This window comes from Brachyistius frenatus, unplaced genomic scaffold (genome assembly GCF_029030835.1).
Source record: "Brachyistius frenatus isolate BFR_SWC_R1_liver_20210118 unplaced genomic scaffold, ASM2903083v1 Contig_170, whole genome shotgun sequence".
NCBI lineage: Eukaryota > Metazoa > Chordata > Actinopteri > Embiotocidae > Brachyistius > Brachyistius frenatus.
In genome coordinates this window covers 537,316-554,377 of record NW_027210769.1, presented here as the reverse complement: position 1 = coordinate 554,377, position 17,062 = coordinate 537,316, and the positions used below count along the sequence as shown (strand labels likewise).

At 43.7% G+C, this 17,062-nt stretch overlaps 1 protein-coding gene across 4 annotated transcripts; it reads left to right on the top strand.

Moving 5' to 3' along the window:
* The first annotated feature begins 3,903 nt into the window (after positions 1 to 3,903).
* Positions 3,904 to 16,902, top strand: LOC138631960 (ubiquitin-protein ligase E3A). Of its 4 annotated transcripts, none has more exons than XR_011311770.1 (12): positions 3,904 to 4,198; positions 4,863 to 4,907; positions 5,385 to 5,689; positions 5,775 to 7,024; positions 7,104 to 7,248; positions 8,701 to 8,906; positions 9,008 to 9,172; positions 9,800 to 9,955; positions 10,047 to 10,120; positions 11,151 to 11,294; positions 12,053 to 12,869; positions 16,714 to 16,902. XR_011311770.1 is itself a non-coding variant. In XM_069717182.1 (11 exons), the coding sequence occupies exons 1-11, from the start codon at positions 4,122 to 4,124 to the stop codon at positions 12,171 to 12,173; spliced, it is 2,688 nt and encodes an 895-aa protein (XP_069573283.1). In that variant the 5' UTR covers positions 3,904 to 4,121; the 3' UTR covers positions 12,174 to 16,902. The 4 variants fall into 4 exon arrangements, 2 of the variants coding, with proteins under 2 accessions (XP_069573283.1, XP_069573284.1); XR_011311769.1 differs by having other exon boundaries at positions 15,271 to 16,902; XM_069717182.1 differs by having other exon boundaries at positions 12,053 to 16,902.
* The last annotated feature ends 160 nt before the right edge of the window (positions 16,903 to 17,062 follow it).

Here is a 17,062-nt window from a genome sequence, read left to right as displayed (position 1 = left end):
AGAGAAGAACTGTTGGTGGAGACGACAATCACAGAGCAGAGACATGCAGCTCCATGACGGGACATCTGGAAAAGAAAGAAGAGAAACTACACGAGTGAAGGAACTGAATGGAGACAACAGATAATAAGAAGAAACTATGGGAGAGAAGAAGATGGCGAGGTATGAGTCAGTTAAAGAGTAGGAGGAAAGAAAAGAAGATCAGCATGTAACGAGGTCCTCCAGCAGCCTCGGCCTATAACAGCATAACTAAGAGTTGGTTCAGGTCTACCTGAGCCAGCCCTAGCTATAGGCTTTATCAAAAAGGAACGTTTTGAGTCTAATCTTAAAGCTAGAGAGGGTTTCTGCCCCTCCAACACAAACTGGGAGCTGGTTCCACAGGGGAGGAGCCTGAAAACTGAAGCTCCGCCTCCCATTCTACTTCTGGAAACTCTAGGAACCACAAGTAGACCAGCGTACTGAGAGAGAAGTGCTCTGCTAGGATTATATGGTTCTATAAGATCTCTAAGATATGATGGAGCCTGGTCATGTAGAGCTTTGTAAGTCAGCAAGAGAATTTTAAATTCTATTCTTGATTTAACAGGAAGCCAGTGAAGAGAAGATAAAACTGGAGAAATATGATCTCTCTTGTTAAACACTGTCAGTACTCTTGCTGCAGCATTTTGGATCAGTTGCAGGTTTTTAATGAGTAATTTGGACATCCTAACAACAAGGAATTACAATAATCTAGTCTAGAAGTAACAAACGCATGAATGAGTTTTTCTGCGTCACACTGAGGAAGGATTTTCCTGATTTTATTAATATTACGTAGATGAAAGAAGGCAGTTCTGGAGATTTGCTTTATATGGTGTCTAAAGGACAAATCCTCATCAAAGATGACTCCAAGGTTCCTCACAGTTTTGCTGGAGGCCAAGACAACGTCATCTAGAGTAACTAAGTGATCACAGAAAGAGTTTCTGAGGTGTTTCGGACCAAGTACAAGAACTTCTGTTTTGTCTGAATTTAGAAACAGGAAGTTTTTGGTCATTCAGGCCTTTACGTCTTTTAGACAGGCTTCAAGTTTTACTAACTGATTAGTTTCATCTGGTTTTATAGAAAGATATAGCTGAGTGTCATCTGCATAACAATGGAAGTTGATGCAGTGCTTCCTGATGACATCTCCTAATGGAAGCATGTAAAAAGTAAAAAGTATTGGGCCCAACACTGAGCCTTGTGGAACTCCATAACTAACTCTTGTTTGTCTGGAAGACTCATTGTTGACATGGACAAACTGGAATCTATCTGATAAGTAGGATTTGAACCAGTCTAATGCAGTTCCTTTAATCCTTGTAACGTCTTCTAATCTCTGTAATAAGATCGTATGATCAATCGTATCAAAAGCAGCCGTTGAGGTCCAGAAGAACAAGTACAGAGACGAGTCCATTATCTGAGGCTAATAAAAGGTCCTTAGTAACTTTCACCAGAGCTGTTTCTGTGCTATGATGAACTCTAAAGACTGAAAATCTTCAAACAGATCATTCCTTTGTAAATGATCACAAAGTTGATTTGCAACAACTTTTTCAAGGATTTTAGAAATAAACATCAGGTTGTAAATTGGTCTGTAGTTTCCTAAAACAGCTGATCAAGAGTCGGCTTTTTAAGTAAAGGTTTAATTACAGCCACTTTAAAAGCCTGCGGTACATAGCTGGTTACAATAGATAGGTTGATCTGATCTAATATGGAAGTATTAATTAAAGGGAAGACTTCCTTTAAAAAGTTTAGTTGGGATGAGATCTAACAGACAGCTAGAGGATCCAGATGAAGAAATAATTCTAGTTAACTCAGAGAGCTCAACAGGAGAGAAATGTTCCAAGTTTACATCTGGTCCTACAGTTGCTTTCAGGGCTGCTGTTGCTTAGCAACACATCAGTGATGGTGTCAGGAAGGGTCGGCCCGATTCTCTCCCTGATAGTAAGAATTGTATTAGTAAAGAAGTTAATGAAGTCATTACTGCTGAGAGCTGAAGGAATAGAGGGCTCAACAGAACTGGGACTCTTTGTCAGCCTGCTACAGTGATGAAAAGAAACCTGGGGTTGTTCTTGTTGTCCTCTATTAATGATGAATAATATAAAGTTCTGGCCTTACGAAGAGCTTTCTTATATAATATTAGACTCTCCTTCCAGGCAGGTGAAATTCTTCTAAATTAGTGGAACTCCATTTCCTTTCCATCTTTCTAGTCGCTGCCTAGCAGAGCGTAGTTCTGAGTTGTACCATGGAGACAACTTCCTCTGGTTCATGACTCTCTTCTTCAGAGGGGCGACATCATCTAGAGTTGTAGCAGAGATACTGCAGTGTTTTCTACCAGATGATCCACTTGTGTGGGACTAAGATCAACGTAGATGTCTTCCACTGCTTTAACACACGGCATCGAAGAGGATAAACATGTAACTGCTTCCTTAAACTTGGCCACGACATCATCTGACAGACATCTACTGTAGTGGGATTTATTCCCACATGCTGTGTCGTCCATTATTGGAACTTCAGATGTTAATAAGAAGTGGTCCGACAAAACAGGGTTTGGAGGAAGTACTATTACATTTTCAGTTTCCATCCCATACGACAGATCCAGATGGAGGGTGTGGTTACCACGGTGACGGGGTTTATTTACATCCTGATAAAAGCCTATAGAATCTAATAATGAGCTGAAAGTAGAACTGAGGCTGTCGTTGTCCACGTCAACATGAATGTTAAAGTCTCCCACTATCATCACTTTATCTGAACTCAGCACTAAATCTGATCAAAAGTCAGAATTCAGTTAGAAACTCTGAATAAGGACCAGGTGGGAGATAAACAACAACAATACAATCCGTTTCTCTGCTTTCCAGTTTGGGTGAGAGACTAAGAGTCAGACTCTCAAATGATTTATAACTAAGTTTAGGCTTTGGATTAATTGATAAACTTTAGTGGAAGATTGCTGCCACTCCTCCTCCTCCTCCTCCTCCTCCTCCTCCTGAATCTCTAGGAATATGATAATTAATATGACTGGGAGGAGTTGCTTCATTAATCCTAACATATTCTTCCTGTTGCAGCCAGGTCTCTGTGAGACAGAGTAAATCAATCTGATGATCAGTTATCAAGTCATTTACTAACAGAGATTTAGACCAGAGAGATCTCATATTTAATAATCCGCTTTTAATTGTCAGATTTTTTTGATCCATTAATTTGGTAGGATCCATTTTTATTACATTTTTATTGATACATTTTTCTCGAGTTTTTTTTAAATATCGGTGGTCTGGGTACAGACACAACCTCTACAGGATGTTGAAGGTTTTGGGTGAGTGACAGCTCTAAAGAAGCTGCAGAGGAGCTGTAAGACTGCAGCTCTGCGTCCTGGCCTCAACCCTGGATGTCAGGTTTTAGGGCTGTTATATGATATTATATTAAATTACACTACATTATATCATATTATATTACATTATATTATATTATATTGTATTGTATTATATTTTATTATATGATAGGATATAATGTGATGATATGATATTTTATTATATTACATTATATTATATCGTATCATATTGTATTGTATTACATTATATTGTATTATATTTTGTTATATGAAATGATATGATATACAACAATACAATACTATAATACAATACAATACAATATAATATAATATAATATAATATAATATAATATAATATAATATAATATAATATAATATAATATAATATAATATAATATATAGATAATTAAATATACATATATATATACATTGATATATATATCTATGTATATAAATGGATAGCCAGTGTGTTTGTGTGTAGAAACCCTGTCATGATGAGGACCGGGGAGTCCGGTTCCTTCGGACGATCCAGTCCAGCAGGTCTTGACGCCAGAACGCAGTGCATTGTGGGACGTGAGTTGACAGCGAAGTTCAAGATGGCTGCGAACCTCCGGCGGAGGGAAGAGCCTGCAGCGGGAAGGCCGTGAATCAAGTTCTGGACAGAAAAACCTTCGCTGCTGCCCGATAAGACTCAAACGACCGTGCTAAGTTGTAACCGGCCACGCGGAGGACCTCAAAACACCCACACACACAAAAAAGGAAACAGAATCACAAACAACTGAGGATAAAGTCTCGTATGAATCCCGACGAGAAGGAGGACTGTGAGTGTGCGCCGCCGCAGGCCGAGACTCGCCCGGCAGGAGGACCCGAGAGGTGGGCACGCTGTCAGGAAAGAGCCGGGGATGTCGGGGATGCTCGTCGCAGCGCCGATACGGGAACGCTGGCTAGCTGTCGCTAGTAGCCGTTTGAATGCTAACGCTGTGCTGTTTTAACCTCAATATAAAGCGGAAGTTCGTAGAAAGCTTCGGTTGAATATAAAATAAAAATCCGTAAATACGCTGCTTTGGAAACGGCAGTTCTGCACGGATAAGAGTCGGAAGTAAGGCCGAGCTACTGTTAGCCACATTAGCGTGCTAAGGCAGCGTCAGAATGACCAGGTCCGTGACATTTCTCCAGCTTTACTCGTGTTTACTGATATTTGATTCCGTATTAAGACTGCACAGTTGACTTTCCCTTAAAGCTTATTAATTGTAATAAATTACAGAACATGTGCATGAAATATAATGACTGCTTCTAGCTAACAAGACTCTGGCGTTGCCTTTATTTTCTTTAATGTCATTTCCATATTTATATTCCTAAACCGGAATAATGTGCTTTTATTTTATATTTATTATATTGTCCCTGATGCAGCCGACGCAGAGTCAGAAGTAGTCGTTGAAAATGTGTCCACGCAGCACATCGTGACCTCTGCTGTTTTCTCATGGTGTTTTTGTTTGTTTGTTTGTTTGTTTGTTGTTGTTGTTGTTGTTTAATTTAGTGACTACGAGGAGGCTGAAATAGAAAACCCAGAAGCAAGCCGAATGTAAGTCCAACGTGCAACCAGATCATATATATTTAAACCTGCCACTCAACACCAGCACATTATAACCCTGTACTTATATTATTACGTACATCACATCAACCACATTATTTTAAACTGTTGTAAGAACATTTGAGTCACATTTTTCATTCAGTAGCGTGAAGGGGAAAAAAAAAATCTATTGTTTTGGTAGAAAGTTTTACAGGAAAAAGCTTTCAACCAATGTTTTGTGCACATTTGAATAGATTAATACCTTCTGAAATATCAATATCTCATTTATAAATGCTCAAAAATGAATGTTGAAATTGATTGATGATTAATTACCAGTTTCAGATTGTTAATAAGATTTACCTTGTTGGATTCTCTCTCCCCCCTCAGATTTTTCTGAAAGCTTGTATATTTTATTTGACACATCTTATTCGTCCAATGAAAATGATCTCCTCATAATTACGATCCACTTGGTTGCGTCTCTGTAAACAGGAAGCGAGCCGCCGCCAAGCATCTGATAGAGCGCTACTACCACCAGTTAACGGAGGGCTGTGGGAATGAGTCTTGCTCCAACTCGTGGTGCGCCTCGTCGCTCGGCTTCAGCCGCATGGACAACAACGCGGCGGCGGTCAAGGCGCTGGAGCTCTACAAGGTCAACGCCAAGCTGTGCGACCCGCACCCGTCGAAGAAAGGCACGGCGTCCGCCTACCTGGAGAGCTCCGCCCACAGCAACTCCGCCTGCAGCAACAGGAAGATGAACCATAAGGACATCCACTCCGTACGGGACAACTTCAAAGGTGAGATTTTGTTTTTTGCTGAGTTTTTTTTATCGAACTTGTTTTTCTTTATATTTGTAACCTCGTGATGTTTGATTTTTTTTAGATGTGAATTACCTGACGGAGGAGAAAGTGTACGAGATCCTGGACATCTGCGGGGAGAAGGAGGACTACTCCCCCCTGATCCGGGTCATCGGCCGGGTGTTCTCCAGCGCCGAGGGCCTGGTGCAGAGCTTCCGGAGGTCCAAGCCTCACACCAAGGAGGAGCTCAAGTCCCTCCAGGGGAAGGACGAGGACAAGGACGAGGACGAGAAGGAGGCCGCCGCCTGCTCCGCCACCGCCATGGAGGAGGACTCGCCCACCTCCTCGTCGTCGAGGCTCGGCGAGGGCTCGTCGGCGGAGAACGACGTCCAGAAGCTCGCCCCCGACGAGGTGTCGGTGGACATCGAGGCGGTGCGGCGGGTCTACGAGCGCCTCCTGTCCAACGAGAAGATCGAAACCGCCTTCCTGAACGCGCTGGTCTACCTGTCGCCCAACGTGGAGTGCGACCTGACGTACCACAACGTGTACTCCCGGGACCAGAACTACCTGAACCTGTTCGTGATCGTGATGGAGAACAGCAACCTCCACAGCCCGGAGTACCTGGAGATCGCGCTGCCGCAGTTCTGCAAGGCCATGAGCAAACTCCCGCTGCCGGCGCAGGCCAAGCTGGCGCGTCTGTGGTCGTGTTACGGCGCCGAGCAGATCCGCCGCATGGTGGAGACCTTCCAGCAGCTCATCACCTACAAGGTGATCAGCAACGAGTTCAACAGCCGCAACCTGGTGAACGACGACGACGCCGTGGTGGGGTCCACCAAGTGCTTGAAGATCGTCTACTATGCAAACGTGCTGGGCGGCGACCTGGACACGGAGCACAACGAGGACGAGGACGAGGAGCCCATCCCGGAGTCCAGCGAGCTCACGCTGCAGGAGCTGCTGGGCGAGGAGCGGCGCAACAAGAAGGGCCCGCGGGTGGACCCTCTGGAGACGGAGCTCGGCGTCCGCACCAACGACTGCCGGCGGCCGCTCGTGCCCTTCGAGGAGTTCGTCAACGAGCCGCTGAACGAGGTGCTGGAGATGGACAAGGACTACACCTTCTTCAAGGTGGAGACGGAGAACAAGTTCTCCTTCATGACCTGCCCCTTCATCCTCAACGCCGTCACCAAGAACCTCGGCCTCTACTACGACAACCGCATCCGCATGTACAGCGAGCGGCGCATCACGGTGCTGTACAGCCTGGTGCAGGGGCAGCAGCTCAACCCCTACCTGAGGCTGAAGGTGCGCCGGGACCACATCATCGACGACGCGCTGGTCAGGGTACGTAACCGCCGACACCCCCCGGTTTTATTGTTTCAATCGTGGCGTCTAATCGCTTCGTGCTTCGTCGTCCCCGCAGCTGGAAATGATCGCGATGGAGAATCCTGCAGACTTGAAGAAGCAGCTGTACGTGGAGTTCGAAGGAGAGCAAGGCGTTGATGAAGGAGGCGTTTCCAAAGAGTTCTTCCAGCTGGTGGTGGAGGAGATCTTCAACCCGGATATCGGTGAGAAAACACAACATGTAGATAGCAGAAGTGGGACTTTTTTTGATTTGGTTTCATGTGATGTCAACATTCAGCTCTGACTCTTCCTCCAGAATCCATTCAGATCTCTTATTAAATCTGTTCATTTAAAATGTTCTTCCTCTAATAACGTCAATTGCTAATTTTAACTGTGATTAAAGGACCAATAACGACACTAATCAACTGCACTTGTGGACATTTAACTGTGATTAATATAAGTAGGTCTTTTCAACACATTTCTTTGATCACTCATGAACCAAGTCAGTTTAACTGTAAAACTAAAAACAGTATTTTGCTTCCTAAAAACTTTTTTTTTTCGCTGCGTCGCAAAAAACACAGAAGTACGACTGAGGATTCACATATTTATAGACAGATCAATTATCTGATCACTCTCCTGATTCACAACGAACCGCACATCAAAATAAACAGCATGATATTATCTGTTCAAAAGTTAGTGAATTTACCTTTTACATGTCCGAAGGTTCGTAGGATTAACGCAAGAAAATGCTTTTTGGAAATCTGAAACAGGTCCTCCATGTTTGTTTCCAGCAGCATCGTTGAGTTACGACGATATGTTCAATCAGTTCGACCGTTCTCTGCTTTGGTTTCCTGCTTTTTTCTGACGTTTAGAGTTTCTGTCCCTAAATGAAATGCTAATTAAAGCCTGAAATCCAGCCGGTCTGCGATACGTGCAGATATTTGCTGTTATGAACATGTTTTCTGAAAGCAGCATTATTATTATCATTATTATTTCAGTTCAGTTAATCACACAGTTCAGACATTTGGGGGCATTTTTAGTGTCATAAGTTGATTCGTTGTCAGCACTGAAGCAATTACAAAAATATAATATTCCTACAAATGTGTTATCCTGCTCTTAGTGACAGCAGCGGAGATCACAAACGCATGTTAGCAAAAGTCTTTTTTTATTTAAAGGCGGAAAAACCAGCAAACATCCGATGAAAGTTCATCACATACAAGAGATATACGTCGTTTAAATCATTAACCATCCGACTGTTATGGACTCGTTCTGAGACTTAATCTGAAATGGTGTTAAAAAATGATCAAGTAGCACATGTCCAGCTCTGATCTGCCTTTTATGAGCAGTATAAACGGAATACAGCTGTTACATGTATTATTTTGATGAGCCACAATTTTTTTTTAAATCAAAAATATAAAAGGTATTGGTGAAATTTGTAATAAAAAAAGAAAGAAAGATTGAGGAGCAGCAAAGGCATCTGAGCTTATTTCAATCATTTAGAGGATTTGTAATTTAAAAAAAGAGCAACATCTGTGTGAGCTGACAGAAGAAATGAATGCTTAAAAGGATTTTTCACGTTGTCGCTAACTTTATTTTAAACAGCAGGTGGAAAAACAAGGACGTTGGCTTGAGTTGTTAATGACACCCCCCCTTCCTCCTCCTCCTCCTCCCTGCAGGCATGTTCACGTACGACGAGCGCACCAAGCTGTTCTGGTTCAACCCGTCGTCGTTTGAGAACGAGGGCCAGTACACTTTGATCGGCATCGTTCTGGGTCTGGCCATCTACAACAACTGCATCCTGGACGTCCACTTCCCCATGGTGGTCTACAGGAAGCTGATGGGCAAGAAGGGAACCTTCAGGGACCTGGCCGACGCCAACCCGGTCAGAAAACCGTACTTCTTCCTCTTTATCCCGAATAGGACAATCTTAAAGTTATTGGGGAGAAAAACGGGATTAAATGTGGCGGTGATGGCGTTTGACAGGTTCTTCACCAGAGTCTGAAGGAGCTGCTGGAGTACGAAGGCAGCGTGGAGGACGACATGATGATCACCTTCCAGATCTCCCAGACCGACCTGTTCGGAAACCCGCTCATGTACGACTTACGGGAAAACGGGGACAAGATCCCGGTCACGAACGAAAACAGAAAGGTGAGATGGCGCTGGTGTGTTTTCTACCGTCGGCGAGGCGGCCGGTCGTCGTGGCAGCACTTTTCTGTCCCTGAAAGTCGCGCTAATGCTGAGTCTCATGAGGGGGCGGGGCTTAGGGGACTCAAAGCTAATACTTGTTACGTCTAAAAAATAAATAAATAAAAAAGTGCAGTAACAGCCTAAAATTACGCCGTCAATGGTGAAACAAAGTAAACTTCACGACATAAAGTGGCAGCTGCAATCTACGACATATTTCTTAAAAATAATGTCTTATTGTATTACTATCTGAAAAAAATTCACAATTTCAAACTGGAAAAGTGTTGTTGTTTTTTTCCCCATTTAGTCTTGTTTATTTACGCGGATAAAAAATAAGCTCCTGCTCTGCATTCAACTTTTGCAAAAGTTTGTTGTTGTTTCATGGTCGTTGGCAAAACAGCATTTTGGTGCGTTACCGCCATCTTGTGGCGGCTTTGACACATTACAGCGGGGGGGGGGGGGGACAAAGGAAATAAAACAAGACGGCGTTAAATCTCTTTGAACAATTTTAATAACAACTATCTTTTAATAATTGTACAACCCGTGACGCCGTTTCATCCGGACGTTGTCGTGCTTGTTGTGTCCGTGCAGGAGTTCGTCGCGCAGTATTCGGAGTACATGCTGAACAAAAGCGTGGAGAAGCAGTTCAAAGCCTTCAGGAGAGGTTTCCACATGGTGACCAACGAGTCGCCCCTCAAGTACCTGTTCAGACCGGAGGAGATCGAGCTGCTGATCTGTGGCAGCCGGGTGAGATGTGGGGCCGGACGTTTGAAGACTCCAGGAGCTCATTTCAATCTGAGAAATATTTCATATTTGTGTGTTTTGTCCCAAACTGCAGAACCTGGACTTCCTAGCACTTGAAGAAACAACAGAATATGACGGCGGTTATAACAGGGATTCACGGATTATCAAGTAAGAAAACGCTCACATTTTTTTTGTTGTGATTGTTGGGATCAAAAATGTTTTGTTTTACGATGTAATTTGTGGAGGTATTTTTTGCGTAAAATTGCAAGAATGAAAAAAAAAATTGCAATTCGAGAAATAAACTGTAATCAATCACTAATCCTGCTGCGCATCACAGAATGATCTTTGTTCTAACCTTTTATTTATTTATTTAAAAATCACGGGGTTAAAAGTTACAAAAGAAATCATCAAAGTGTCAAAATAAGAGCTTTAGATGCTGTTTAATTCATGTTCATTCAACACATAGACCTGCTGGATGAAACAAACAAAGAGACGTCTCTGACAACTGGACGTGTGGACAAAACTCATTTAACGTCCAGTAATATGGAATCACTTCCTTTGATCACAAACATTTCATCATCATTTTAATGTGAAGAACACATTTCCCACAAACCCCGTCAACTCTGAGGTTTATTTGCTGATGAAAACAGGATCAGAGCCTTTCTGATTGGAAATCAGTTATTTCTGTTATTAAAGTGATTTTTATTTAAAAGAAAACGTACTTTATGTTGTTAATACTTTCAGCACAGATTCTGATGACGGTGGGGTTTTTTTTGCAGAAAAATGGCAAACTCCCACAAATATTGCCGAGTTTGCTTGAATTTGCGTTTATAAATGAAGGGACTGAAGGATGTGCTTTGTAATAGAACGCTACATAAATCCGTGTAGTGAAGTTACAGCTTCTTCATTTTAAATGGAATATATACAGAAGTGCTCAGTTTTAGTACCATAAAACTTATTAAGTATACTTTGTTATATTTAGTGAAATGTTTTTATTTTTACACTTGAAGCCTAAAAAAAACCCCAAAAAAACAGCGGTGGTCTTGAGGAGGTTCAGAAGCTCGTCCCTCTGGGAGAAAATGGAGGGAATTTAAAAAGATGTAATCTCCCGCCTGCTCTAAAGTAACCCCCCCCCCCCGACGGTATATCGGTGTTTATGATGAGATGGTGATATTGACGTGAACGTTTCTGACTGCAGGGAGTTCTGGGAGACGTTGCACTCGTTCGGCGAGGAGCAGAAGCGCCTCTTCCTGCAGTTCACCACCGGCACCGACCGAGCGCCCGTCGGCGGCCTCGGCAAGCTGAAGATGATCATCGCCAAGAACGGCCCCGACACCGACAGGTGAGCGCCCACTTCCTGTAACTCCTGCCGCTCGGCCCCGCCCTCTCCTCCGCTCATACTGCACTCAACAGGAAAGAGGCCTGCACCTTGGTAAATAGTACAGTACCAGCAGGGCTTTCAGGAAACTTGAAATACTCCTGTATGCAGAATATAAACCGTTAAAACTCTGCAAATTCAACCACTTTGCAATATTTGCGGGAGATTTTGCAGGATTTCCTGTGATTTTTTTTTTTTTTTTTACTGCAATAAACGTGCTGAAAAGAATCTCTGTTCACAACGTAGTTTAGACTGCATAAAGTTTGACATGAATAAACACAAAATTAACAAAAAATAGCTAAAGTCACTTCTCCTTATTAGTTTTCTGGAGGTCCATCTGAAAATAATCCCTCATTCATTAGAAAAGAAGATTCAAGAAGACCTGTTTTTGGGGGCGTGTCTGTTTGATTGACAGGCCTGTGGTGCAGTCAGGTTACAGCTATCGGTGGGCGGGACGTAGTATGGTCAGGTTTCTAATCAGATCAACCAGATCCACCAGATCTGGTAGGCAGCTTTTAGGTGCGTTACCGCCCCTTTCTGGCGGGAGTAAAGCATTACAACCAGGCGCCGGTAAAAACCGGAGGAAATAAGGAAGAAGGAAATTCTTCTTATTGGAAATGTGTGCCCCATCCTTACTAGAACATTCAACCTATTTCACATCGACATTTACACGTTTATCAAATTCAATGTATCGCACGATGTTTTGTTTTTCTGTATCGCAGGTTACCGACGTCTCACACTTGCTTTAACGTGCTGCTGCTGCCTGAGTACGGCAGCAAGGACAAGCTGAGGGAGAGACTGCTGAAAGCCATCACCTATGCCAAAGGGTTTGGCATGCTCTGAGCCCCCCCCCCCCCGCCCCCATCCACTTCCACCGCCCCCTCCCCCCCCGCCTCCAAACAGACTCCTTCTCAGAACGCCCGTCAGAGCCCTAGCCCCGCCAGTTCCTGTACCACACACAATCAAAAAAAAAAAAAAAAAAAAAAGTGACAAAAGACAGACCGATATGTTTTTGGAGAAAAAGCAAACCCTCCCCCAACACCCAAAAGAGGACAAAATGGTTGTAATACAGCGCTCGTGTAGTTCGGCTACTGTGCCTGCATCACCCACGTCTGTAAGCACAGAGACCTCCTGAAGTACCCCCCCCCCCCCACACCCGCAGCCTCCCCTCCTTTTTTTTTTTTTTTTTTTTTCTGTGTACAGAGAGAATCATTTTCCTTATTATTTATTTTTAAGGTTAAAATTGGTTATTTCATGCCTGCCTGTTGTGATAGCTTCCCTAACGTATAGGGGGAAAGGGGAGGGGGGGTATTAAAACAGTGTAAATTTGGGGACGATGCTTTATCCAGTCGATAGGAACACCCCCCCCCCCTCCCCTATTGATTGGGCGAAACGTAAAGAGTAGCCCGAACTCTTCGCAGACAGAGTCTAGTTTTAGAGTAGCCGTCACTATGAAATGAATTATTGTCCTTCCCACTAAAAGAAACCTCCGTTCCTCTCACAACATCGCTTACTGGTTCCACTCAGTTCTCATTCAAGGTAAGCGTTACTGTCATCTGGTCCAAAATGGCACATGATGAAATACCTGTTCTTTTTTTTTTCTTTCTTCTCGGGGGGACACCGCAGGTTAAACTAAAATCTTGTCAGAGCTGTGTAAGTGCACTTAGACATTTTCAGAATGTTTGTTTTTTGGCCGCAGGTTGCCACGATTGTCTGAAGCATTTTATTTCCTTGTCTTCCTGTGTTGACGATTCTGAATAAAAACAAAACAGTATTTATATATCGGTGCAGTTGGAGCTCCGGTGCCGTGTTGTTAGGTAACGTTACGGAGGACGTACACGTGTAGACGACTTCTTCTTGTGCCAACCTTTAAACTGTCGTTTGATGAGTGGAAGGACCTCGTGTCTCATTTCTAGCTTCGTCTTGAGTCTCCGTTCGATGTAACCGGAGTTTATCAGAAACCTCCACACGACAAGTGTCTGCAGACCTTTTCAAGCTTCTGTACTTTGTGCTCTTTTTCTGAGTTTTCTGGCCGTGCCTGTAATTTAACAGTTTGAATTCACGACCCCGTGCTCGTTCCCGGTGTGGACGCGGCGCCCCCGTGAGGCCGACAACGGTTTTTGATGCGTCAAAGCTCAGAAAAAAAACCTCCAGTCACTCTTTATCTCAGACATGACAAGTTCCCATCATCCCCTCATTTGCCGTCAGACCCACGATGAAAGATACAACCCTCGTTTCCCCCAAAAAAACGTTAGGACGCCGTGTAAGATGCAAATATAAACGGAGTGATTTGCAAATCACATAAACTCATATTTAATTGAAAATAGACCAAAGACGACATATCAGATGTTGAAACTGAGAAATGATGTTGTTTTAAGAAAAATATGCTTGTTGTTAATTTGATGGCAGCAACGCGTCTCCCAAAAAGTTGGGACGGGGTCAACAAAAGATGGAAAAGTTGTGTCGATGGTGAAAGACTGCGGGCAAATAGTGCAACAATTTGAGAATAATTTTGCACAACGTAAAACTACAAAGAATTACTGGATTCCAAGGGACGAGGCTGAAAACCAATATTGGATGGTGGTGATCTGGAAATCACTGCATGGGCTCAGGAACACTTCTGAAAACCATCGTCTGTGAACACAGTTCGTTAAAACTTCACCACGCAAAGAAGAATTGTTTTCATCAAACAATAAAATGTCTTCGTTTTCAATATCTCGTATGTTGTCTTTGGTCTGTTTGCAATTAAATATGAGTTTAAATGAGTAGCAAGCGATCGCATTCTGGTTTTATTTACACTTTATTTACACAGCGTCACAACTTCTTTGGAAACGCGGTTGTAAATATATAAATCTGATGTCCCGCTGACATTTGTTGTGAGAAAACAGCCGTCTCGTTATCTTCCAGCTGAGAGTGAACAGACAGGCCAGGCGAGCTGTGTCCCCCCCCCGCCCCCCGCATTCCCCACCCCCCTCCACGCTACTAGCCCAGAGGCTACTGAGTGCACAGATAACACTGGAAGTACTGTGCAGACACATCACTGTGATCAGCTTTCTGTCACACTCAAAAAACAAAAGTGAAAACAGGTGTAAACCACTGCTGATAAAAAAAAAAAAAAAAAAAAAGTGCTTCATAGAACTTTCTGTTGAATATTAAATAGAAATATTAACTGTGAAATCATACCCCGACAGAACAGGCAGATCTTTTGTATTTTTATTTCTTTTCCTTGTCTTTTTTTTTTTTTTAATAGTTCTCTTTCTGATCAGGCTGCAATTGTAAAACGAGTAATGTCTGCATGATGTTCTTGCACACAGACTCAGTTCACTGGTTTAAATGATTTTTTTTAACAAACAACCCCGGCTCATGTTTTTGTAGTTTTTTAAACCACAATTCTGCTCATTTTCTGTTCAAACGCAGCAATTTCCATTCGTCAACACTGTCGGTAGTTTTACCCAAATTATTCAAACCGCTTATTTGAAAGTGAAAACAAATGTTGGTCGTTCTGTTGTGTCCGTGAGACAAGTCACATTTTAAAAGTGAAGTCAGATTTTCACACTGGAGGGAAATTAACGGAAGACAGCAGCTACCGCGAACCCTCCAAAATCCAAAACTCAAACATGTAAAATATCGACTAAAACCTGCTTTAACTTCGACTTTTTGTTTTCAAATAAGTGCTGGAGTATTTTGGGTAATCGTAACGCTGTCACTTTCCCCTCATCTTCAGTTTTGGTGTTAAAAGTTCATCACTGATCAGCCACAACATTAAAACCACCTGCCTAACATGGTGGAGGTCCCCATAGTGCAACCAAAGCTGACCCCTCGAGGTAACGGCCGCCAAGATGTTGGATCGGACTGGTTTTACCAGCACATCCCACCCCCACCCATTCTGGATTGGTTTGATCCATCCACCCATTTTCTTCCACTTATCTGGTTTTCCGAGACTTGCCTTCCCCGGCCAGATGATCCATAATCCCTCCAGCGGGTTTCTGGATCCCGGAAAACCTCCAGAAGGAAGCAGCCTGATCAGATTCCCAAAACCAACTCGGGCGCAAAGGAGCGGCTCGACTCCCAAGATCCTTCCGGAACGATTGGATTGAGATTCGGGGGAGTTCGGAGGACCGACCTGCCGGCGTGCCTTCCAGCTTCTTCTTCCCTTAGTGCGTCCACCGGTAGATGATGCCGCCTCGTTCTGACGCTCCACGGCCCATCGGAGGTGCTTTCAGCAGTAGATGTGAGTTTCTATCATCGCCAGAGTTCAGGTTTCTCTTCTGTGGGATCGGACCACACGGGCCAACCTTCACTCCCCTCATGCGTCATTGAGCCTTGGGTTCCCGTGACTCTGGTTGAACCAGGAACCCTCTACAACACCTACCGTCTACAAGATGCTCCGACCCGGTCGTTCGGCCATCGAAATGTGTCCGTTATCAAAGTCGCTCGGATCCTTTCGTTTTCCCTTTTTTTCCTGCTTCCATCACATCAAGAGCTGCCTGATCCTGATATATTCCACCCACTGTGACGAGATCACGTCACCTGCGAGCGGTTTTAATGTAGCGGCTGATCAGTGTTCGTCAACCACGTCTCGTTGCACGCCGATCACATCTCGGGGTTCAACTATGGGACACCGACTGTGTTTTTCTGTGATTCGAAGATGCATCTCTGGCATCAGGTGTGAATCTCGTTGATCTTTTCCCACTCCTTGGTAAACCGGGCAGGTGGCGGTCTACTGGTTGGAGACTCCTTCTTAAAGGGTCATGGACCAGGAGTTAGTGGACAGAAAATGATCTTTGGAGGACATTCACATCCGATGTCAGAAACCACCTTCGGACAAAGATGGGTCATATTTCCCAGCACGTCACCACAGTCCTTTTCTTTGGTAATGTGTTGATACCTGAGCTGGTTTCGACAGTCTGCCGACGTCCGAACAGGAAGGTGCCGCGTCCGTTTTCATGTGCACTTACGAGATAGTCGTCGGTAGGAAGTTCTCTCTCGGATCTCGAGGTTCCTGCCGTCCGTAGTGACGTCATGGCGCCCTCGATTACCACTGAACCAGTACGGAACACCAACCCTGAGGTGTTTGATTTCTGTTCCACGCTTTTACTTTTCTAATCGTCACGGTTTCAGTCAGACCAAAATGTTCCTGGAGAATACCTTTTTTTTTTTTTTTTTTTTTTGCCTTCATTGGCTCCAATGGACAGTACAAGGAGTGCCTGAAAATACGGACGAACGCTGGACAGTTGGAGGGTCACCACGGCGCACAGTATATTGGTGCGACTAACTAGCCGGCTGGCGTTGAGTACACTGCAGTAAAAACCAACTGTTTGAGAACCAGGTTTTGGTTTCGGCAGTTCAAACATGACTTGTACCTCCGTTTTTTTGTAAGCAGAAGATGCTGCCCGTCTGGACACGCGAGTCAAAAGGTCAAGGGTCGACCTGATATCGGAAAGGGAAGCGGTTTTCATCGATTGGTTCGACGCGACAGTTACGAAGTTCTACAAGATACAGACTGATGAAAGGCGTAAAGTATTCAGTGTTGTGAAAACTAAATAAAGATGGCTGCTTTTTTTCCAACTTGTCCCGACTTATAATCCTGATTTGACTCCGTAGGTCCTTTCTGTTGTTGTTGTGACGATGAAGCTCAATCGTATTCAACTGGATCAAAGATCATCTAACTCTACTTCTGGTATTAAATTATTTTATCTGACTGCATTTAGTAACATTAAATGTATATTTTG

What these genes read in the sequence shown, in the direction of transcription:
- LOC138631960 (XM_069717182.1), top strand. Translation starts at nt 4,122, where the DNA reads ATGAATCCCGACGAGAAGGAGGACTGTGAGTGTGCGCCGCCGCAGGCC. An exon ending in CCGGCAGGAGGACCCGAGAG is followed by an intron (nt 4,199 to 4,862) that starts GTGGGCACGCTG and finishes TGTTTAATTTAG; the next exon opens with TGACTACGAGGAGGCTGAAA. An exon ending in ACCTGGCCGACGCCAACCCG is followed by an intron (nt 8,907 to 9,007) that starts GTCAGAAAACCG and finishes GGCGTTTGACAG; the next exon opens with GTTCTTCACCAGAGTCTGAA.